This window comes from Bos mutus, chromosome 3, assembly GCF_027580195.1.
Source record: "Bos mutus isolate GX-2022 chromosome 3, NWIPB_WYAK_1.1, whole genome shotgun sequence".
Classification (NCBI taxonomy): domain Eukaryota; kingdom Metazoa; phylum Chordata; class Mammalia; order Artiodactyla; family Bovidae; genus Bos; species Bos mutus.
Window position 1 is genome coordinate 91,514,778 of NC_091619.1, and position 25,461 is coordinate 91,540,238.

The window sequence follows — 25,461 nt, forward strand, 5'->3', positions numbered from 1 at the left end:
ACCCACTCCAGTGTTCTTGCCTGGAGAATCCCAGGGACGGAGGAGCCTGGTGGGCTGCCGTCTATGGGGTCGCACAGAGTCGGACACGACTGAAGCGACTTAGCAGCAGCAGCAGCAGAAAGACTGCTACCGGCTTTACGTGTGGGCTGACCAGAGGAAAACTTGGGACCGCCAAAGCCCAACACCTTGAGGACAAATGACTGCCCAAAGCTCAGGACGCTCCTCCTCCCCAGCGCAGGGCTGAACGCGGACCTTGGCGGCACGCCCCTCCAAGGCTCCGCCCCTTCGCCGGCTCACGTGACCGTGGGGGCGGGAGGACGTGCGGCGCGGGCAGGGTCGGAGCGGCGGGGTGGTTTTAACTGGGCTAGCGAGAGCCATGGCGGGCTTGGTGGACTTTCAGGACGAGGAACAGGTGAAGTCCTTTCTGGAGAACATGGAAGTGGAGTGCAACTACCAGTGCTACCGCGAGAAGGACCCGGACGGTGAGCGCCGCCTGCAGGGCCTTAAGGACACGTGGAGGCTCCGGCCTCGGGGACGGGGACTGATGGGTCACGCGAGCGACCTCTGAGGGGATCTGGAAGGGGACGCGGGTGTCTGTGGGTCGCTGACTGCTGTGTGTGTGTGGGGGGGTCGCTGACTGCTGTGTGTGTGTGTAAGTAAGTAAGTAAGGGGCGGGTTGGATTCCACAGAGCTTCGGGGCACGCAGCGGGAGCATGCTCTGGCCGCCCCGAGCCCGGAGGCCTGGCGAGAAGGAAGAGAAGCGCTAGGGCATTTGGAGCAGAGAGACTACGGCTACATCAGGGAACTGATAAAATGCTCTGTCCTCGTGGAGCTTACATTCTCGTGGGGGTTATTGGAAAATAAACCTAATAAATGTTTAGAAGGTAGTAAGTGCAGTGGGAAAAAGAACTGACTGAGAGGTCTCAGCCGTTCAGGAGGGCAACTTTAAATTGAGTGGTCAGGGTGAATCTTTGAGAAGGTAGTATTTGAACAAAGTGTTGAAAAAGTAAGGGAGGTGCATGCCAGGCAGAGGTGCATGCCAGGCAGAGGTAAGGGCTTGTGAAAAGCCCCTGAGGTATGAATGTGCCCCGTGTGTTCTGGGAACATTGAGTTGACTTCAGTTGTGGGTGGATGGTGATGTCCAGAAGGAGCCATCCAGAGCAGCCAGTACCTTTGGGTGGTTTTCTTAGTGCTTTTTTTCCCCTTTTATTTATTTATATGGCTGCACCTGGTCTTAGTTGTGGCATGCAAACTCTTAGTTGTCACATCTGGAATCTAGTTCCCTGACCAAGGATCCAGCCTGGGCCCCCCTGTATTGGGAGTCTTAGCCACTGGACCACCAGGGAAGTACCCATACTTTTAAAGAAAAAAAAAAAAAGATATTGGCCCTGCCTTCTAATAGCTTGCAGCCTTGCTCCAAGCTGACCAACTACACAGAGTTGCTCTGAAGTAGGATGGCTTAACAGAATCCATGAGGTGCAGAATGGTTGGGGAAGACTCCTGGAAGAGGTCAGGAAGAATAGGCTAGTAATGCTGATTAAATGGAGGGAGTGAAGAAAATGCTCTTTCAGAAAATTGAAGTCAGAATGTAGTTAGAAATAAGATTGAGGAGGGATGGACCTTGGGCCACAGTGTGTCAGATCTTGAAGGCTGGGGTAAGGCATTTGAAAGCCGTTATTGTGTAGGCAGTGGAGAGCCATGCATGTGTTTTTGTACTCTGGAGATACACTAAGCAGTGAAGGAAGGGTGGGTGGGCATATAAGAAGTGCAGGATCCTGCTCTTGAGAGAGTCTGAGAGGAGGCAGTTTCTATAGCTAGTTCTGTAGTACTCTTCAGAATCATCATTTCTCAGCCAGATTACTGAAGTGACTTTCTAACTTGATTCTCCATTTGCACCCTAACTCCCTTAAATCTATTCTCTACTCATAAACTGATACTTAAATTTTAATTTCATTATGTTATTTACTAGATTTTCAGATGACAGAAGAAACACATTTTTGTCCTTATTGGTGTTGGAGTGGGTCCCCTCACACATGACTTCCTCCATATTCATCCAGATACATACAGACATATTTATTAGAGTGACGTTTTAAAAATGCAAGTTGAATTATATCACTTCCCTTCATAAATCCTTCCAGTGGTTTGCCATTGACTTGGAATAAAATCCGTTTCTTCCTATCTAATGTAAGGCCCTCTGATTGGTCCCTGCCTTTTTCTCTTTTCCTGCCCCTCCTGGATCCAGCTACATTATACCTTATTTGTGTCAAGCTTATTCTCTTTTTTAAGTCTTTTTATGTACTGTTCCTTGTGCCTGAGTCTTTCTGTCTCCTTCCCATTTCATTGTCTTTAAATAGCTAGTTCATTCTTGTTATTCACATCTCAGCTCATACATTGAAATCCTCAGTGAGGCCCTACCTGATTACCCGGTCTGTGTTAACCATTTCCCCCCAAATGCCCAGCAAACTGTCATATCATCCTGTTTTATTTCACTGATGGTGTTTCTTAAGGTTTGAATGCATCTTGTTAAGCTATTTATTTATTGTGTTTCCTCCTCTAGACTGTAACTTTTAGGAGGACAGGTGACTATATTCCCAGCAACTAAAGCAGTGTCTACTATGTTGTTGCAGGTAGATGCTCAAATATTCATTGAATGAAAGTTAACAAGAGGTGGGTGTTATTGTGGATGAAGAAAAGGTACAGAGGGGAGAGTTGTTAAGGAGAGGCTTGCTGGAAATAAGAGACTACCAAGGAGAGGGAGTCTTATTTCTAACTCCTTTGGTAGCTGCAATTTCAACTCTTTCTTCATGTACCCAGCCTGGCCAAGGATTAAGATGTAGTCATCAAAGAACTGCTTCTTGCTGCCATGAAGACTGACCTATTGGCCCTTTTGGTTCTCACTGTTTAAATGCTGAACTTCTGAGAAGTTCCAAAGCTAGCAAAGTTTCATCATTGAAGCCAGTGGATCTCTGGGCCTTGTTGACAGAGAATAGAAGGGCTGGTGAGTAGTAGAGCCATTGTAGGGGCCAAGGTCTTCCTGCTTTATACATTGCTCAGTCCCAGGCTGAGGGCAGACAGTGCCATTTGTAAGAGTGGCTGAACATGCATTTTTTGTGGTGAAGTCACCTTGCCACAACTCAGGAGGACAGAGGCTTGTCCTAATAAAAGGCACATCCGGCCTGCCACACCTGGACCCTCCCCACTCCCCCAGACTTGAACGACAATTTTTGCCCTTTCCTCACAGGTTGCTATCGGCTGGTGGACTATTTGGAAGGGATCCAGAAGAATTTTGATGAGGCTGCCAAGGTGTTGAAGTTCAACTGTGAAGAGAACAAACACAGTGATAGCTGCTACAAACTGGGGGCCTATTATGTGACTGGGAAAGGTAAGGAGGGGCCTGCTTTCTTTGGTCCTTATCATCGATGGTAGTGGTGAGGCCACATGTGAGGCTCATACTGAGTTCTCTTTACAGATGGGTCTTCACAGGCATTGGGGAAGCATGTTGTAGGAAAATTTGGAGTCAAGAGTTCAGCAAAGTGCTGGAGGGAAGAGCATAGCCTTTCAAGTTAGGCAGACCTTGTGTGTGCTCAGTCATGTCCAACTTTGTGACCCCATGGACTGTAGCCCGCCAGGCTCCTCTGCCCATGGGATTTCCCAGGCAAGAATTTTGGAGCAGGTTGCCATATCCTTCTCCAGGGGATCTTCCTGACCCAGGGATCAAACTGACATCTCCTGCATTGGCAGGCAGATTATTTTATCACTGAACCACCTGCGGAATCCCTTAGGCAGACCTTCAGTTAAGTTCAGTCGCTCAGTCCTGTCCGACTGTTTGCAACACCATGAATTGCAACACACCAGGCCTCCCTGTCCATCACCAACTCCCGGAGTTCACCCAAGCTCATGTCCATCGAGTCGATGATGCCATCCAGCCATTTCATCCTCTGTCATCCCCATCAGGGTCTTTTCCAATGAATCAACTCTTCGCATGAGGTGGCCAAATTATTGGAGTTTCAGCTTTACCATCAGTCCTTCCAATGAACACCCAGGACTGATCTCCTTTAGAATGGACTGGTTGGATCTCCTTGCAGTCCAAGGGACTCTCAAGAGTCTTCTCCAACACCGCAGTTCAAAAGCATCAATTCTGCAGCCCTCAGCTTTCTTCACAGTGCAACTCTCACATCCATACATGACCACTGGAAAAACCATAGCCTTGACTAGACGGACCTTTGTTGGCAAACTAATGTCTCTGCTTTTGAATATGCTATGTAGGTTGGTCATAACTTTCCTTCCAAGGAGTAAGTGTCTTTTAATTTCATGGCTGCAATCACCATCTGCAGTGATTTTGGAGCCCAAAAAAATAAAGTTTGACACTGCTTCCACTGTTTCCCCATCTACTTCCCATGAAGTAATGGGACCAGATGCCATGATCTTCGTTTTCTGAATGTTGAGCTTTAAGCCAACCTTTTCACTCTCTTCTTTCACTTTCATCAAGAGACTCTTTAGCGCCTCTTCACTTTCTGCCATAAGGGTGGTGTCATCTGCATATCTGAGGTGATTGATATTTCTCCCAGCAATCTTGATTCCAGCTTGTGCTTCTTCCAGCCTAGCGTTTCTCATGATGTACTCTGCATATGAGTTAAATAGGCAGGGTGACGATATACAGCCTTGATGTACTCCTTTTCCTATTTGGAACCAGTCTGTTGTTCCATGTCCAGTTCTAACTGTTGCTTCCTGACCTGCATATAGGTTTCTCAAGAGGCAGGTCAGGTGGTCTGGTATTCCCATCTCTTTCAGAATTTTCCACAGTTTATTGTGATCCACACAGTCAAAGGCTTTGGCATAGTCAATAAAGCAGAAATAGATGTTTTTCTGGAACTCTCTTCTTTTTTCCATGATCCAGCAGATGTTGGTAATTTGATCTCTGGTTCCTCTGCCATTTCTAAAACCAGCTTGAACATCTGAAAGTTCACGGTTCACATATTGCTGAAGCCTGGCTTGGAGAATTTTGAGCATTACTTTACTAGCGTGTGAGATGAGTGCAATTGTGCGGTAGTTTGAGCATTCTTTGGCATTGCCTTTCTTTGGGATTGGAATGAAAACTGACCTTTTCCAGTCCTGTGGCCACTGCTGAGTTTTCCAAATGTGCTGACATATTGAGTGCAGCATTTTCACAGCATCATCTTTCAGGATTTGAATAGCTCAACTGGAATTCCATTACCTCCACTAGCTTTGTTCGTAGTGATGCTTTCTAAGGCCCACTTGACTTCACATTCCAGGATGTCTGGCTCTAGATGAGTGATCACACCATCGTGATTATCTGGGTCGTGAAGATCATTTTTTGTACAGTTTTGTGTATTCTTGCCACCTCTTCTTAATATCTTCTGCTTCTGTTAGGTCCATACCATTTCTGTCCTTTATTGAGCCCATCTTTGCATGAAATGTCCCCTTGGTAGCTCTAATTTTCTTGAAGAAATCTCTAGTCTTTCCCATTCTATTGTTTTCCTCTATTTCTTTGCATTGATCGCTGAGGAAGGCTTTCTTATCTCTCCTTGCTATTTGGAACTCTGCATTCAGATGCTTGTATCTTTCCTTTTCTCCTTTGCTTTTGGCTTCTCTTCTTTTCAGAGCTATTTGTAAGGCCTCCTCAGACAGCCATTTTGCTTTTTTGCATTTCTTTTCTATAGGGATGGTCTTGATCCCTGTGTCCTGTACATGTCATGAACCTCTGTCCATAGTTCATCAGGCACTCTATCCATCAGATCTAGTCCCTTAAATCTATTTCTCACTTCCACTGTATAATCATAAGAGATTTGATTTAGGTCACACCTGAATGGTCTAGTGGTTTTCCCTACTTTCTTCAATTTAAGTCTGAATTTGGCAATAAGGAGTTCATGATCTGAGCCACAGTCAGCTCCCAGTCTTGTTTTTGATGAAGTATAGAGCTTCTCCGTCTTTGGCTGCAAAGAATATAATCAATCTGATTTTGGTGTTGACCATCTGGTGATGTCCATGTGTAGAGTCTTCTCTTGTGTTGTTGGAAGAGGGTGTTTGTTATGACCATTGCGTTCTCTTGACAAAACTCTATTAACCTTTCCCCTGCTTCATTCCATATTCCAAGGCCAAATTTGCCTGTTACTCCAGGTGTTTCTTGACTTCCTACTTTTGCATTCCAATCCCCTATAATGAAAAGGACATCTTTTTAGGGTGTTCTAAAAGGTCTTGTAGGTCTTCATAGAACTGTTCAACTTCAGCTTCTTCAGTGTTACTGGTTGGGGCATAGACTTGGATTACTGTGATATTGAATGGTTTGCCTTGGAAATGAACAGAGATCATTCTATCGTTTTTGAGATTGCATCCAAGTACTGCATTTTGGACTCTCTTGTTGACCATGATGGCTACTCCATTTATTCTAAGGGATTCCTGCCCGCAGTAGTAGATATAATGGTCATTTGAGTTAAATTCACCATTCCAGTCCATTTTAGTTCACTGATTCCTAGAATGTCGACGTTCACTCTTGCCATCTCCTGTTTTACCACTTCCAGTTTGCCTTGATTCATGGACCTGACATTCCAGGTTCCTGTGCAATATTGCTGTTTACAGCATCGGACCTTGCTCCTATCACCAGTCACATCCACAACTGGGTATTGCTTTTGCTTTGGCTCCATCCCTTCATTCTTTCTGGAGTTGTTTCTCCACTGATCTTCTGTAGCAAATTGGGCACCTACTGACCTGGGGAGTTCCTCTTTCAGTATCCTATCATTTTGCCTTTTCATACTGTTCATGGGGTTCTCAAGGCAAGAACACTGAAGTGGTTTGCCATTCCCTTCTCCAGTGGACCACATTCTGTCAGACCTCTCCACCGTGACCCGCCTGTCTTGGGTGGCCCCACACGGCATGGCTTAGTTTCATTGAGTTAGACAAGGCTGTGGTCCGTGTGATTAGATTGGCTAGTTTTCTGTGATTATGGTTTGTGTGTCTGCCCTCTGATGCCTCTCGCAACACCTACCGTCTTACTTGGGTTTCTCTTACCTTGGACGTGGGGTATCTCTTCAGGGCTGCTCCAGCAAAGTGCAGCCGCTGCTCCTTACCTTGGACGAGGGGTATCTCCTCACCGCCGCCCCTCCTGACCTTGAACATGGAGTAGCTCCTCTCGGCCTTCCTGCACCAGCGCAGCCACTGCTCCTTGGATGTGGGGTTGCAGACCTTAGGGAATGTTAACTCTGTGTATCAGTTATATCACCTGTAAAATGGAGAAAAAACAATACTTTCTTCATAGGTCTTTGTGAAGATTAAATAGGGTAATGTAGGTAAAGGTATCAGCATGTGCCTGGCACAGAAGAAGGGACTAGTAATCAGTTCCTTTCCATCTGTCTTTTCTCCTCATGCCTTAATTGCAGTTGATATTGAGTAGTGTTTAAGTTGCCTTGTGTTGCGTGCTGCTCATCATGTCCGACTCTTTATAGCCCCATGGACTATAGTCTACCAGGCTCCCCTGTCCATGCGATTTTTCGAGACAAGAATATTGGAGTGGGTTGCTGTTTCCTAATCTAAGGGATCTTCCTGACCCAGGGATTGAACTCACATCTCTGGTGTCTCCTGTATTGGCAGGCAGATTCTTTATTCTGTGCCTCCTAGGAATTACCTATTGCTAAATAATAAATTATCCCAACAAACCTATCATTTCACATAGTTTCTTTGGATCAGGAATTTGGGAGTGGTGAGCTGTGTGCCTCAGGGTCTCTCAATTAGGCTGCAGTCAAGACACTAGCCAGGGAGCCAGGCTGTATGTAGTCTTTTGAAGGCTTGACTGGAACTAGATTCTTCAATCCTAAGCAGGCTCACTCACTTGGCTGTGAAGGCTTCCATTCTTTGCCAGATGTTGTCAAGAGACCTTGGTTCCTTGTGACATGGATCTCTTCATGGGCTACTTGTATGTCCTTGTGACATGGCATTTGGCTTCCTCCAGAGTGAGTGATCCAAAAGAAGGATCAAGATGGAATCCACAGGGTCTTTTATAACCTACTCTTGGAAGTCACATGCTTTTCATTACTATCCCATTCTGCTTATTTGAAGTGAGTCAGTAAGTTTAGCCTGCACTAATTAGAGAGAACTAAAATTCTACCTCTTGAAAGAAGGACTATCAAGAATTTATGGGCTTGTTTGAAAACCACCACAAGTTGGGAATATAACCTAAGACAGGCAGCTCTTTTTTTTGCTGACTAGTTCATAAGCTTTTTGAGGATGATATAATTCATTCATCGCTTGTTCCTAGTGCCCAGTGAAGCCTGGTTAGAAGGACGATCAGTAAAAGTTTGCTGAAGAGGATGCCTTTTTTAAATCTCTGGAACTCTGTGGACTATTTCTGCCTTCACATGGAACATACGGTCTGTGGTAGTCTCAAATTTGAAGAAAGTTTAGCATTAACAGGAATATAAAGTTCCCTTGCTTAAGCAGAGGGGCATTTCTTTAGCCCATTTTCATTAATTTATGGTTTGTAAGTAATATATAGCTGCATTATTATTTTTTAAAAATCTGTGTGCCAATAGTAGCAGTTTAGTTAAATAATGTTACTTCCATCAACTAGAATGTTATTTAACCCATTAAAAAATAATGTTTCTAAATAGTTTTTGTTGATGTCAGGAAGAGTTTATAATATAATATTCAATGAAGAAAGCTGAACAGAAAATTATGTGTGAACTCAGCTGTACAATATAGCATGGAAAAATAAAAATGTTCCTAGATGTTAGTTTCTGAATATATGTCTTATCTTTATATCATATTTTATTATATTTTTCATAAGGACTTTTGTTGTTGTTCAGTCACTCAGTCATCTCTGACTCTTTGTGACCCCATGGACTGCAGTATGCCAGGCTTCCCTGTCTTTCACTATCTCCCAGAGCTTGCTCGAACTCATGTCCATTGAGTCGGTGATGCCATCCAACCATCTTGTCCTCTTTTCTCCTCCTGCCTTCAACCTTTCCCAGCATCAGGGTCTTTTCCAGTGAGTCAGCTTTTCGCAAAAAGTGGCCAAAGTGTTGGAGCTTCAGCATCAGCATCAGTCAGCCTCCAATGAATATTCAGAATTGATATCCTTTAGGATTGACAGGTTTGATCTCCTTGCAGTCCGAAGGACTCTCAAGAGTCTTCTCCAACACCACAGTCAAAAACTTCAGTTCTTCAGCGTTCAGCCTTCTTTATGGTCCAACTCCCACTTCCAGACATGACTACTGGAAAAACCATAGCTTTGACTAGATGGACCTTTGTTGGCAAAGTAATATCTCTGCTTTTTAATATGTTGTCTAGGTTGGTCATAGCTTCTCTTCTAAGGAGCAAGCATCTTTTAATTTCATGGCTGAAGTCACCATATGCAGTGATTTTGGAGCCCAAGAAGATAAAGTCTGTCACTGTTTCCATTGCTTCCCCATCTGTTTGCTGTGAAGTGATGGGACTGGATGCCATGATCTTCGTTTTTTGTATGTTGAGTTTTAAGCCAGCTTTTTCACACTCCTCTTTTACCTTCGTAAAGAGGCTCTTTAGTTCCTCTTTGCTTTCTGTCATAGGGTTGTGTCATCTGCATATCTGAGGTTATTGATATTTCTAGCAGTCTTGATTTCAGCTTGTGCTTCATCCAGTTTGGCATTTCACATGATGTACTCTGCACATGATTGTACTTCGTCTACATATGATTCATCTGCCTGCCTGCATATGCTTCATCTTCATATGCTTGTGCTTCACCCATGCATTTTGCATGATGTACTCTGCATAAAGCAAAATGATTGTCTAAGGAGGCCTTACAAATAGCTGAGCAGAGAAGCCAAAGGCAAAGGAGAAAAGGAAAGAGATACCCATTTAAATGCAGAGTTCCAAAGAAGAGCAAGGAGAGATAACAAAGCCGTCCTCAGAATATATTTTTCCATCCTCTCACTTTCAGTCTGTATGTGTCTTTAGGTCTGAAGTGGGTTTCTTGCAGACAGTGTATATATGGGTCTTGTTTTTGTATCCATTCAGCCAGTCTGTGTCTTTTGGTTGGAGCATTTAATCCATTTACATTTAAAGTAATTATTGATATATATGTTCCTATTGCCATTTTCTTAATTGTTTGGGGTTGAGTTTGTAGATCTTTTTCTTCTCTTGTATTTCTTGACTATATAAGTTCCTTTAACATTTGTTGTAAAGCTGGTTTGGTGGTACTGAATTCTTTTAACTTTTGCTTGTCTGAAAAGCTTTTTATTTCTCCATCAATTTTGAATGAGATCCTTGCTGGGTACAGTAATCTTGGTTGTAGATTTTTCCCTTTCAGTACTTTAAATATATCCTGCCATTGCCTTCTGGCCTGCAGAGTTTCTATTGAAAGATCAGCTGTTAAACATATGGGGTTTCCCTTGAATGTTACTTGTTGCTTTTCCCTTGCTGCTTTTAATATTCTTTCTTTGTGTTTAGTCTTTGTTATTTTGATTAGTATGTGTCTTGGAGCGTTTCTCCTTGGGTTTATCCTGTATGGGACTCTTTGCACCTGTTGGACTTGATTGACTATTTCCTTTTCCATGTTGGGGAAATTTTCAACTATAATCTATTCAAAACTTTTCTCATACCCTTTCTTTTTCTCTTCTTCTTCTGGGACCTCTATAATTCAATTATTGGTGCATTTGATATTGTCCCAGAGGTCTCTGAGACTATCCTCAGTTCTTTTCATTCCTTTACTTTTTTTCATTCTGATCTTCAGAAGTTATTTCCACCATTTTATCTTCCAGCTCACTGATTTGTTCTTCTGCTTCAGATATTCTGCTATTGATTCCTTCTAGAGTATTTTTAATTTCAGTAATTGTGTTGTTTGTCTCTGTATGTTTATTCTTTAATTCTTCTAGATCTTTGTTAATTGATTCTTGCATTTTCTCCATTTTGTTTTCAAGGTTTTTGATCATCTTGACTGTCATTATTCTGAATTCTTTTTCAGATAGTTTGCCTGTTTCCTTTCATTTATTTGGACTTCTGTGTTTCTAGTTTGTTCCTTCATCTATGTAGTATTTCTCTGCCTTTTCCTTTTTTTTTTTAAACTTACTGTTTGAGGTCTCCTTTTCCCAGGCTTCAGGGTTGAATTCTTTCTTCTTTTTGGTTTCTTCCCTCCTCAGGTTGGTCCAGAGATTTGCGTAAGCTTCATATAGGGTGAGATTTATGCTGAGTTTTTTTTTTCCTCTCTGATAGGCAAGGCTGTGTGAGGTGGTAGTCCTGTCTGCTGATGATTAGGTTTGTATTTTTCTTTTGTTGTTTAGATGAAGCGTCCTGCACAGGGTGCTACTGGTGGTTGGGTGATGCCGGGTCTTGTATTCAAGTGGTTTCCTTTGTGTGAGTTCTCACCGTTTGATGCCTCCTAGGGAGAAGGCGATGGCACCCCACTCCAGTACTCTTGCCTGGAAAATCCCATGGATGGAGGAGCCTGGTAGGCTGCAGTCCATGGGGTCGCTAGGAGTCGGACATGACTGAGCGACTTCACTTTTACTTTTCAGTTTCGTGCATTGGAGAAGGAAATGGCAACCCACTCCAGTGTTCTTGCCTGGAGAATCCCAGGGACGGGGGAGCCTGGTGGGCTGCCGTCTATGGGGTCACACAGAGTTGGACACGACTGAAGTGACTTAGCAGCAGTAGCAGCAGGGTTAGTTCTCTGGTAGTCTAGGGTCTTGGAATCAGTGCTCCCACTCCAAAGGCTCAGAGCTTGATCTCCGGTGAGGAACGAAGATTCTACAAATGGTTATGGCATTAAGTGAGATTAAAACAGATATCCAGTAATCAGAAACCAAACAAATGGCAATTACAAAATCAGGCAAATAATAATTAAAATAATGGAATATACACGTACACATATATACCGCTGAGCAAAGTCAAAACAGTCCAACAGAAATAAAGTACAGTTGATTGACTTGGCGAACAAAGGAAGTAATAAATTATATTTACCAGTTAAGAACAAATTTAACTAAAGCACAAACTGGAAAACAAAACTAAAGCAAGGTGCCAAGTGGGGAATAAAGCAGTGAAAACAAAACTAACAAATATGTTGAGAGGAAAGAAAGAATACATATGCGAAGTCAAAAAGAGGTAGATAAAGAAGATTTATATACATTAAAGATTAACTGCAAGAGGAAAAGAACAGTAGGAAAAGCAAACAAAGGGATAAACTTAGAAAAAATAATAATAGGTTTAAAAAATTAAAATTAAAAAAAGAAAAGAAAAAAAGGAAGACACAGAACTGACTTCCCTGGTGGTTCAGACGGTAAACCGTCTGTCTACAATGCGGGAGACGTGGGTTCGATCCCTGGGTCGGGAAGTTCCCTGGAGAAGGAAAAGGCAACTCACTCCAGTACTCTTGCCTAGAAAATCCCACGGACAGAGAAGCCTGGTGTCCATGGGTAGCAAAGAGTCGGACATGACTGAGCAACTTCACTTTCACTTTCAATGTAGAGGCAGAGGTTTATAACAACAATAAAAAATGTGACAGAGAAAAATCTCAAAAACTTAATTAGATTTCATAGTGCCAAAGGAGAAAAGGAAAGATATAAGCATCTAAATGCAGAGTTCCAAAAGCAAGGAGAGATAAGAAAGCCTTCCTCAGCGATCAATGCAAAGAAATAGAGGAAAACAATAGAATGGGAAAGACTAGAGATCTCTTCAAGAGAATTAGAGATACCAAGGGAACATTTCATGCAAAGATGGGCTCAATAAAGGACAGAAATGGTATGGACCTAACAGAAGCAGAAGATATTAAGAAGAGCTGGCAAGAACACACAAAACTGTACAAAAGTGATCTTCACGACCCAGATAATCACGATGGTGTGATCACTCATCTAGAGCCAGACATCCTGGAATGTGAAGTCAGGTGGGCCTTAGAAAGCATCACTATGAACAAAGCTGGTGGAGGTGATGGAATTCCAGTTGAGCTATTTCAAATCCTGAAAGATGATGCTGTGAAAGTGCTGCACTCAATATGCCAGCAAATTTGGAAAACTCAGCAGTGGCCACAGGACTGGAAAAGGTCAGTTTTCATTCCAATCCCAAAGGCAATGCCAAAGAATGCTCAACTGCTAAGTTACTTCAGTCGTGTCCAACTCTGTGCGACCCCATAGATGGCAGCCCACCAGGCTCCCCCGTCCCTGGGATTCTCCATGAAAGTGAAAAGTGAAAGTGAAGTCACACAGTCGTGTCCGACTCTTAGCGACCCCATGGACTGCAGCCTACCAGGCTCCTCCATCCATGGGATTTTTCAGGCAAGGGTACTGGAGTGGGGTGCCATTGCCTTCTCCGAAGAATGCTCAAACTACCACACAATTGCACTCATCTCACATGCTAGTAAAGTAATGCTCAAAATTCTCCAAGCCAGGCTTCAGCAATACATGAACCGTGAACTCCGTGATGCTCAAGCTGGTTTTAGAAAAGGCAGAGGAACCAGAGATCAAATTACCAACATCTGCTGGATCATGGAAAAAGCAAGAGAGTTCCAGAAAAACATCTATTTCTGCTTTATTGACTATGCCAAAGCCTTTGACTGTGTAGATCACAATAAACTGTGGAAAATTCTGAAAGAGATGGGAATACCAGACCACCTGACCTGCCTCTTGAAACCTATATGCAGGTCAGGAAGCAACAGTTAGAACTGGACATGGAACAACAGACTGGTTCCATATAGGAAAAGGAGTACGTCAAGGCTGTATACTGTCACCCTGCTTATGTAACTTATATACAGAGTACATCATGAGAAACGCTGGGCTGGAAGAGGCACAAGCTGGAATCAAGACTGCCGGGAGAAATACCAATAACCTCAGAAATGCAGATGACACCACCCTTATGGCAGAAAGTGAGGAGGAGCTAAAGAGTCTCTTGATGAAAGTAAAAGAGGAGAGTGAAAAAGTTGGCTTAAAGCTCAACATTCAGAAAACGAAGATCATGGCATCTGGTCCCATCACTTCATGGGAAACAGATGGGGAAACAGTGGAAACAGTGTCAGACTTTATTTTTTTGGGCTCCAAAATGACTGCAGCTGGTGATTGCAGCCATGACATTAAGAGACGCTTACTCCTTGGAAGGAAAATTACGACCAGCCTAGATAGCATATTCAAAAGCAGAGACATTACTTTGCCAACAAAGTTCTGTCTAGTCAAGGGTGTGGTTTTTCCAGTGGTCATGTATGGATGTGAGAGTTGGACTGTGAAGAAAGCTGAGTGCCGAAGAATTGATGCTTTTGAACTGTGGTGTTGGAGAAGACTCTTGAGAGTCCCTTGGTCTGCAAGGAGATCCAACTAGTCTGTTCTAAAGAAGATCAGTCCTGAGTGTTCATTGGAAGGACTGATGGTAAAGCTGAAACTCCAATACTTTGGCCATCTCTTGCAGAGTTGACTCATTGGAAAAGACTCTGATGCTGGGAGGGATTGGGGGCAGGAGGAGAAGGGGACGACAGAGGATGAGATGGCTGGATGGCGTCACCGACTCGATGGATATGAGTTTGAGTAAACTCCAGGAGTTGGTGATGGATAGGGAGGCCTGACGTGCTGCAATTCATGGGGTCGCAAAGAGTCGAACACAACTGAGCTACTGAACTAACTGACTGAACTGACCACAGAGGGAGGAAAAAAGAAAAAAAAAAATTTTAAATCCAAAGAATCTACAGAACAAGTCAAAGCATAAGAATAATAGTTTTTCTTGAGTCACTATTGTCAGAGTCCTTTCCCTCGCTGGGAGTCACAGTCCACCTCACCTCGCTAGGATGCCCTCCAACACTGTGCTGATCTCTGGACGTGCTGTGGGGCAGCTCAGATTCTAATCTGGTCCTACTCCTGTGTGTTCTTGCCTCCAATGTCCACAGCTATCAAAACTAGTACGTTTTCTTTTGTGGGAGCTCTCAGTGACCTTTTATATATTCCATAGACACAGAATCTGCCTAGTTGATCGTGTGGATTTAATCTGCAGCTTGTACAGCTGATGGGAGGGTTTTGGGTGTTCTTCCTTATCCATACTGCTCCTGGGTTTCAACTGTGGTTTTATTTCCACCTCTGCATGTGGGTCGTCCACTGGGATTTGCTTCTGAGGCTGCCCTGGAGGATTTGGGTTTGTCCCTCTGAGGGCAAGGTGTGGAGGTTGGTGCAGCTTTTTGGGTCTCAGGGGTTCTGGCAGCACCAGGTACTCAGGGGAGTTGGCAGCTAGGGCAGCAGGAAATACAGTGCTTTAGAAGGATATGGCTACCAGTATTGGCCAATACGCTCCAGAATTCTTGCCTGGAGAACCCCCCTCCCTGACAGAGAAGCCTGGCAGGCCACAGTTTATAGGGTCTGAAAGAGTCAGACATAACTGAAGCAACTCTGCGTGCATAGATGCAAGACTTTTTTTGCCTGTAGCAGCTCTGCCCCAATGAGAGTTGAGCATGAAGGTGGTGCTTGGCTTGCGGGTACCCTGGTGGCGCCAAGTGTGCAGGGACATGGACTGCCTCAGCTGCAGGAGTTATCACCTTATCAGAATTTTTTTGTGAGCCTCTTGTAGCTGGCAATCAGAAGCCCTCTTTGGCCAGTCTTTCTCCGTAGCTCTGCCCATTCAGGTGCTTAGAGGGCTCCCTTGCCTGGGGTCCTTCTCTGTTATTCCATGCATCAGGCACTTAAAGGGGCATCCTCGATGGGGTCCTACTCTGTAGTTCAGGTGCATCAGTCACTTAAAGGGGCACCCTGGGTGGGGCCCTGCCCTGTAGTGATTCAGGCATTTGATGGGCCAGCCTCTGTATTGTTCAGCTGCCGATGCTGGCTTGTGGAGAGAAGCTATGGTGATGGCTCCACCCCGTAGGCACGACTCAGCAGTATTCCATGCATCCATGGCTGTCCAGCTTTCTTCTACAGGCATTTCCCACCACAGTCTCCTCCCTCACATCCTCTCAATCCATCTCTCCGCAGTCAACAGCAGCCCTTGCCCTCGGGTTGCTCCACAATCCCTAAACTCCAGCTCCCCGCCACTGCCCCTTCCAGGGCACCTGCATCCCTGTCTGGAGTATGTATGGCTGCAGCAGGACTATCTGATTCTCATTCCATTTAGGCTGCCACAGATCAGCTGTTTCACTTTCAGCCTTAAATGTTTCTCCTCTGGCTCAGACAAGTGACCCGACGTGGGGCTTGGACCCCTGCTTCAGTTTCCCCACCTGCCAAGGGCAGGTCCAGTCCTCCTGACACTCCTGTTCTTCCCCCTAGTTCCTTCTCCTACCAAGTTTTGCGTGGTTCTATATATTATTTTCCTCCGGTCAGGTACTCCGGTCCACTCTCAGCTGCTGTTCTGTATGCATTTCTGTGTCTGAAAGTGTATTCCCGATGTATCTGTGGAGAGAGATGTACTCCACGTCCACTACTCTTCCACCATCTTATTCTTCCATGAAATTCTTAATTGTTTTCTCTCAAATTATTATGCCCCTGTTGTCTTTCAGTTTAGCAAGTGGTGTCTCTCCCTACTGAGTAGCTCATGACCAGTTTGTCTTTAAAATATGTTTCAAATCTATCCTCTCTTCTTTTCCTGCTACTATAGTTATTCAAGCCACCTTTCTTTCCTGCATCATTAATTCGGGTCTCTAATCATCTTTCCATTAAGCAACTGAAATGAACTTTTAAGGATATAAACCATGGATTCCACAAAATATATGAAGCAACTGCTTTTAGACATTGGGAGATAACTCAGTGCAGTAGTGTGATCCCTGAGAAAAGGGGAACACACAGGATGAGCCCCACGCTTTGGCTTTCTGCCTGGAGGTACTTTTCAGACTAGGAAGAAAGGTAGAAGCCAAGTAGATTGTGATACTCTTGCTGAATGGATGAGGCATAGGTCAGAGTTTCTGGCCACTGAGGGAAGATCAGGCCTCAGAAGGTCAAGCCTCAGAAGGATCAGGCTGATTCACCAGTGAATGAATAGTTACCTGCCAGAACAAAACTCAGCAGTCTTTGGTAAAAGGTGAGAGATTTATGTGATATGAAGAGAAACCAGAGTATAGTAGTTTGTAAGGGAATACAACAAAACCCAGACTGAATAAAGTATCATCTACAATGTGCAGGAATAAGGAATTACTAAACATTAAAAAAAAAAAAAAATCAGTCAATAGAAACAGACCCAGATGTGACAGGAATGTTGGAATTAACTGTCAAAATACTTTTAAAACAGGGAAATAAGTATGTTAAAGAATTTAAACAAAAAATGGACACAATGAATGAACAGATGGGCAATCGCATCAGAGAAACTGAAACTATTAAGAATCAAATGAACTCCTGTGATTGAAAAATATAATATTTGAAATGAAAAATTCACTGGATAGGCTTAACAACAAATAGAACACTTCAAAAGCAAATAAACAGTGAATCTGAAAGATCAGTGAACTTAGAGGATTGTAGATTTTCTCTTAAACTGAAGCACTGAGACAAAAAAAGCAGAAAACTTCCCCAACCGTCAGAGTCTCAGCCCATAGGGTTCAGTGTCCCTTAATCTAACACAGCGTGTGTTGGAGCCCAGAAAGAAAATAGATTGGGACAGAAAAAAAATTTTTGAAGAAATGATAGTATAAATTTTCCAAATGATGGAGCCAGGACTGGAGCCTCAGTTTTCTGCCTGCAGAGCTCAGGCTTCATTAACCTTGTTTCCTGTATCTCTCTGAGTTGAAATAATGTATCTAACAAAAAGTAGAAGGCAGGAGAAGAGAGGTGGGGAGAAGTAGGAGAATTCCCCTTTTATAGTTGTGAGTCAATACTGTCTGAAATTTGGTTAAAACAAAATAAAAGTGGAATCCCCTGGCAGTCCAGTGGTTAGGACTCTGTGCTTCTGCTGCACCACCATGAAACACCCCCCGGCCCCAGCCCCTTGCCTCCGGCCAAAAACCCGGTAACTTTAACATTTAAATGTTTTTAATAATTTATAACTCCAGGGCCTCATTTAGGAAATATCTCTGTTGAAGAAATACTCATTTGAAGTTAGCAGTTTGTCTTAATAAATGCAAGTAAAATCAAAGTTAAATTTTTTATTTACAAGTAGCATGTGTAATCTGGTTTTCCAAAGTGCAGTTGACCTTCAAACAACACAGGTTTGAATGATGCAGGTTCACTTCCATGGGGATTTTTTCAACAATAAATACAATAGTAATGCTCCGTGATTTCCATCCCCTGTTGGTTCAGTCTGGGTGCACAGGAGCACATTTAGGGAAGGCTGACTCTTAAGCTAGTCTCGGATTTTCAGATTTTTGGCTGCATGGAGAGTGGGTGTCCCTCACAGCTTTCAAGAGTCAACTGTACTTCTATCTAGCTATCCATTCAGCCAGCCAACATTTAATTCAAACACATACTACAAAGATGACTGGAATGGTGTTCTCTTAATGATGTTTTTTTCCTAGGTGGTGTATTTGGGATGACTTCTTTAAAAACTAATGTTGAGATATGTTTCTCTTTTTTTTAGGAATGAGGGATTTTGAGAATAGGGGATTTGAAATGTTCTGTTAAAACAAACAAACAAACAAAAACTAAAGAAAAAAGCAGGCCCTGTCACCACCTCTGCTTAAAATGATCCATTAGCAGTTTTCCATTGCTCCGAGGTTAAAGTACAGGGTCCTTAAGAAGACCCATCAGACCCTGCGTGAGCTAGCCCCTGCCTGCCTCACCGCCCTTCCTTAGTGATTTCTGAGTTCTAGCACATGGGCTCCTTTTCTCTCTGTATTCTGTTCCTGCTGCTGGGAACAGTTTTCTTTGCCTTTTTTTTTTCCCCACTCCATATTTTTCTTTTCATTCTTTTTTCCATTATTTCACAGCTCAAATGTCACTTCTTTGGAGAAATTTTCCTTTACGTCACCTCTTAGTTCAGAGCCTTGATCATTCTCATAGCATCCTGTACTCTTTCTCCATATGCTTGTCACACTTAGAATCATACATTTACTTGTGTGGTGTTTAATGTCTGTTTTATTAGACCACAAAATCCACAAGGGCAGGGTCATTATCTTTTTATTCCTTAGAACCTAGCATAGTAATTGGCAATTAATATATATTCAGTATATATTTAAATTAACAAACATTTGGCGAAGTGCTTATAAGATGCCGTGATCTTGCTGTTATCCCAGAGGTAAATATCATTTACCAATAAGGACGAAGCTAAGGCTGAGAAGCTAGTCATTTCACCCTTTTTACCTGTTTGGGCTTCCTTATAAGATACCATTTGAGCAGAAGATTCCGTGGCTGAAAAAGCTGTAAGTTCTGTGTACTATGACAGGCCATCTTCTTTTCATGCTGCTTTAGCTCAAAGTTTATGAACTTTATTTGGGAATTGCTTCCTGACTTTGACCTGAGACATTCAGGTTCTGTCCTGGCTTGGATTGACTTTTTTTCTTTCTTCCCAGGTGGACTATCCCAGGATCTGAAAGCTGCTTCCAACTGCTTTCTGATGGCATGTGAGAAGCCGGGAAAGAAGTCCACCGAAGCATGCCACAATGTTGGTCTCCTGGCACATGATGGACAGGTCAATGAGGATGGCCAGCCCAATCTGGAGAGGGCCAGAGACTACTACACAAGGGCCTGTGATGGCAACTATGCTGCTAGCTGTTTCAACCTCAGTGCCATGTTCCTGCAGGGTGCCCCCAGCTTTCCCAAGGACATGGGCCTGGCATGCAAATACGCAATGAAAGCCTGTGACTTGGGCCATGTCTGGGCCTGTGCTAATGCCAGCCGCATGTACAAGCTTGGGGATGGTGTCGATAAGGACGAAGCGAAGGCTGAGGAACTAAAAAATCGGGCCCGGCAGCTGCACAAAGAACAGCAGAAAAGTGTCCAGCCTTTAACGTTTGGCTAGGGTGGCCCACCCTCCCATGCTACAGACAGCTTGATGCTGGCACCTCCTATTTCTGATGCAGCCCTTGAAGGTCGACTTGCTAGAGAAGAAAGACTTGGTGTTTAATATTAGTAACTCTGATTACATAGACCCATTGCTCCCCAGTGTCACCTGCTCAGATGTAGTCTAAAATGTTTATTTTGGTCAATATTTGTTTATCTGGTGTGATCCACATTTATAAGATCTTGGTTCTCAAACTCTTTTCCTTTTCCGTGAAAAACAGCAGACTAGTGAGCCATAAAGATTGTGGGGGTGGGAAAGAGAGAGCAGGAAACTGGAAAAATTAGTAGCCACAGGCCTGAAGGAATCACCATCATCATCATTATTTTTAGTTGGGAGAGCTTAAAAAAATCAAAGTATCTTGATTTACATAATAGCGGGTTTAAGGAGCTAAGAACAGTTAAATAGTCAGGACTGCCACCTGCTGACTTATGCAGTCATTGGTGTGGGCTGCTTTTTTGTTTTTAGAGTCAGATTTTTCAATAAATTCAGAGATTGGGAGTTATGTGTGATGTAAAGATAAAGGTCATTATGCTTCTGAGTTGCTCAAGAGGGTATAACAGAAAACTTCCGTTAGTGGAGACATTCACATGTTAAAAATAACATCCTCAGGCCACTCATTTGGTACTGTTAGTAAAGTAACTTACTTACCCCAGAAATCTGTAAGCAAGGGATTTATGATACGTTTTGTCTCTCAGAACTGAACCTTTTTCACTGTTCTTGTGAATAAACTATCTTGATTGGTTAGTGTGTGCCTGCTAAGTCGCTTCAGTCGTGTCCAACTCTTTATTACCCTAGGAGCTGTAGCCCCCTAGGCTTCTCTGTCCATAGCGATTCTCTGGGCAAGAATACTGGAGTGGGTTGCCATGCCCTACTGGGGCATCCTCCTGACCCAGGGATTGAACCTGAGTCTCTTATGTCTCCTGCACTGGCAGTTGGGCTCTTTACCACTAGCTCCACGTGGTAAGCCCTGATTGATTAGTAGTTTGTCCTATTCTCTCCAGATTCTTGGTAGGGTAGAAATGATTTTCTTTGCAGTGGTTGTGCCTTTTAAGAATATTTGCTTTTTCTGTTATCTTCCTTACTTGACACTAGGGGGCGAGCTTGTCATTTTTCTGCAGATGACATGATCCTTATTTTTGTCATCACTTAAGGTTTTAGGCGGAGAAGGCAATGGCAACCCACTCCAGTACTCTTGCCTGGAGAATCCCATGGACGGAGGAGCCTGGTGGGCTGCCGTCTATGGGGTCGCACAGAGTCAGACATGACTGACGCGACTTAGCAGCAGCAGCAAGGTTTTAGGGCTTTCTGTTTTGCAGCTGTTTTAGAAGGAAGGCAGGCTATATGAAGGTACTTGTAAGCACAGCCTGCTTGCTTCTCAAGTTGATATAAGAGAGAGACTTCCCAAGAGCAGAGAAGCTTTAAAGAATGACTTTAGTTTTAAAATATAAAGTAATTTTTGTTGTGGTTAAGATAAATGGTGTAGACGAACAAGCATATAAAGAGTTCTCAACATCAACGGTCATTCAGTTCAGTCAGTTCAGTCACTCAGTCGTGTTCGACTCTTTCCAACCCCATGAACTGCAGCACGCCAGGCCTCCCTGTCCATCACCAACTCCCAGAGTTCACTCAAACTCAAGTCCATCGAATCGGTGATGCCATCCAGCCATCTCAAACTCTGTCGTCCCCTTCTCCTCCTGCCCGCAATCCCTCCCAGCATCAGAGTCTTTTCCAATGAGTCAACTCTTTGCATCAGGTGGCCAAAGTATTGGAGTTTCAGCTTTACCATCAGTCCTTCCAAAGAACACCCAGGACTGATCTCTTTTAGAATGGGCTGCTTGGATCTCTTTGCAGTCCAGGGGACTCTCAAGAGTCTTCTCCAACACCACAATTCAAAAGCATCAATTCTTCGGCGCTCAGCTTTTCTTCACAGTCCAACTTTCACATCCGTACATGACCACTGGAAAAACCATAGCCTTGACTAGACAGAACTTTGTTGACAAAGTAATGTCTCTGCTTTTGAATATGCTATCTAGGCTGGTCATAACTTTCTTTCCAAGGAGTAAGCGTCTTTTAATTTCATGGCTGCAATCACCAGCTGCAGTGATTTTGGAGCCCCCAAAAATAAAGTCTGACACTGTTTCCACTGTTTCCCCATCTATTTCCCATGAAGTGATGGGACCAGATGCCATGATCTTCATTTTCTGAATGTTGAGCTTTAAGCCAACCTTATCACTCTCCTCTTTCACTTTCATCAAGAGACTCTTTAGCTCCTCTTCACTTTGTGCCATAAGGGTGGTGTCCTCTGCATATCTGAGGTTATTGATATTTCTCCCAGCAATCTTGATTCCAGCTTGTGCTTCTTCCAGCCCAGCATTTCTCATGATGTACTCTGCATATAAGTTAAATAGGCAGGGTGACGATATACAGCCTTGACGTACTCCTTTTCCTATTTGGAACCAGTCTGTTCCATGTCCAGTTCTAACTGTTGCTTCCTGACCTGCATATAGGTTTCTCAAGAGGCAGGTCAGGTGATCTGGTATTCCCATCTCTTTCAGAATTTTCTAGTTTATTGTGATCCACACAGTCATAGGCTTTGGCATAGTCAATAAAGCAGAAATAGATGTTTTTCTGGAACTCTCTTGCTTTTTCAATGATCCAGCAGATGTTGGCAATTTGATCTCTGGTTCCTCTGCCTTTTCTAAAACCAGCTTGAACATCTGGAAGTTCATGGTTCACATACTGCTGAAGCCTGGCTTGGAGAATTTTGAGCATTACTAGCATGTGAGATGAGTGCAGTTGTGCGGTAGTTTGAGCATTCTTTGGCATAGCCTTTGGGATTGGAATGAAAACTGACCTTTTCCAGTCCTGTGGCTTGGAAAACTGCTAAGTTTTCCAAATGTGCTGGCATATTGAGTGCATCACTTTCACAGCATCATCTTTCAGGATTTGAAATAGCTCAACTGGAATTCCATCACCTCCACTAGCTTTGTTTGTAGTGATGCTTTCTAAGGCCCACTTGACTTCACATTGCAGGATGTCTGTCTCTAGGTCAGTGATCACACCATCATGATTATCTGGGTTGTGAAGATCTTTTTTGTACAGTTCTTCTGTGTATTCTTGCCATCTCTTCTTAATATCTTCTGCTTCTGTTAGGTCCATACCATTTCTGTCCTTTATCGAGCCCATCTTTGCATGAAATGTTCCCTTGGTATGTCTAATTTTATTGAAGTCTGGGAAATGCAAATCAAAACCACAATGAGATAATTACCTCGTACCTGTCAGGATGGCTCTTACCAAAAAAAAAGAAAAAACGTGTATTGGAGAATATGTGGAGAAATGGAAAGCCTCATACTTTGTTAGTGGGAATATAAAATAGTGCAACCACTACTGCATATTGAAAACAATATGGCAGTTTCTCAAAAAATTAAACATAAAATTACCATATGGTCCAGTAATTCCACTTCTGCATATATATCTGGAAATATTGATAGCCGGGTCTCCAAGAAATACTTGTACACCCATGTTTATAGCAGCATTCACAAAAGCCAGAAGTCAGAAGCAACCCAACGTTTATAAATGGGTGAATAGATAGGCAAAATGAATATACATGCAATGGAATGTTATTCAGCCTTGAAGGGAATTCTGACATGCTATAAGACTGGTGAACTTTGACATTATGCTAAGTAAAATAAGCCCATCACAAAAAGAAGTATTGTATGATTCCACTTAGATGAGGTATTTTAATCTTATAAATACCTTAACTCATAAACTGAAAGTAGAAGGGTGGTTGCCACCTGTTAGGAGGTGGGGGAAGAAGGGAGTTGTTTAATGAGTAATACTGTTTAGATTTTGAAGATGAAATGTTCTGGATATAAACCTGAGCAAAAATGTGAATATACTTAACACTACGGAACTGTATATTTTAATGTGGCTAAATTATGTTAGTGTGTATTTTACCACAATTTTGGGCTTCCTTGGTGGCTCAGTGGTAAAGAATCTGCCTGCAATGCAGGAGACACAGGTTCCATCCCTGGGTTGGGAAGATTCCTCTGAAGGAGGAAATGGCAACCCACTCCAGTATTCTTGCCTGGGAAACCCCAAGGACAGAGGAGCCTGGCAGGCTATGATCCATGGGGTTGCAAAAGAGTCGGACACAACTTAGAGACTAAACAACCACAATTTTTTAAAAACTAAACATTTAATTTTTTTTTTAATGCGGGATTTGAAGTTTTATGTTCTCATGAAATGCAGTTTGGAGCAGAGTAGAAGAAACAATTATCCCTCATTATCCTTTATCACCTACCAGCATACTTCCTTCAGCCCAATAGCATTATTGTTTAACTATTTTTTAAGAATCACATCTTTTCAATTGAATAGTGTTTTGTAATCTTGAAAAATTGGGTTAACTTGATTTTTGGTGTCAGATATGCTGGGTTATTTTTTATGGACCAGTTCCTGCATGGGACCCATGATGCCAGTCTTCTTTGGATCAGATACTGAGATGGGGCCGGGAACAATGGAGTAGAATTAACAGTATCCAAATGCTATGTTTCACAATGGTTATTGAATGCAAATCATAACATATTGTCCAGCAGGGTCCAAGGCCATTGCATACCCGCGTTGCTATGGTAAGCGATAGGGTGATAAAAGCATTGTTGGGTTTCTCACTTTTGTGCAACCTCTGAGGCAAGGTTTGAAAAGGGGTTTTCATGCTCTGGTCTAAGCAAGCAAGATCATTACTCCGTCTTCTGGCCAGCAGGCTACTATTTCCAACATTTTCCTTCCATCCCAGGTTTGGGCTAGGTGGTCTAATGGAGAAGAAGTTTCATAATTGGTGATTTGTGTTTTCATTTAGTGCTCTCACTAAAATCTCACAGTGTAGTGCTCATTGCTGTGAGAAAGAAAGGGAAGTAGGAGTCCCAGAGAGGGAGGGGGAGGGGGAGGCTGGGGGGCGGGGGGTGGTCCTCAAGATTGAGATTTTATCTTGTGTGTCATGCAGAGTCACCGATGAGTTTTGAGCGGGAGAATGAAAGCACATTTGGAAACCAGATCACTATGGTGTGGAAAATGGATTAAAGAGCCTCATGGGAGTAGGAGGAGACTGGAGTTAAGCATGGGGTTAAAAAAAAAAAAATTTCCAGCCTGGGTACATGGATGGACCCAAGAGCCATTCATATTGATTTGGAACTCATGAGATCGAAATGGTGACAAAAAACAGTTTTGAGCTGTTTGCTGGTTTGTTTGTTTTTATTTAAAAATGCTTTACATTTTAGTATGTCAAAGTTTTATGAAACTGCTTGAAAAATTTTGTGAAAGGCAGCTTGGCAGAGGGACAATTTCTAGACTTTAGCCCCTACGGATGTGAGAAACTCTAACTTAGTTAAAGAATTACTAAGTGTGCGTGTTAAAGAATGAGAAAATACAAATTAAAAAATAATATATGTTTTTAGAAAACATCAAGGAATCGCTTTGGGGAAAAAAAGGTCAAAACTGCTTTGACTTCCTGACATTTATTTTGCAATTTAGATCTCTTATTTTGAATTCTGCATTAAGGTTGGGGGTACCAGACTCTTTCCAATTCTTAGGTCTAAAGGTCTT

General features: G+C 43.0%; 1 protein-coding gene across 1 annotated transcript; it reads left to right on the forward strand.

The window, feature by feature from the left end:
- Nucleotides 1-294: 294 nt before the first annotated feature.
- On the forward strand, nt 295-24,778 carry COA7 (cytochrome c oxidase assembly factor 7). The gene is made up of 3 exons (XM_070368046.1): nt 295-482; nt 3,242-3,382; nt 19,373-24,778. The coding sequence occupies exons 1-3, from the start codon at nt 377-379 to the stop codon at nt 19,819-19,821; spliced, it is 696 nt and encodes a 231-aa protein (XP_070224147.1). The 5' UTR covers nt 295-376; the 3' UTR covers nt 19,822-24,778.
- Nucleotides 24,779-25,461: the final 683 nt, after the last annotated feature.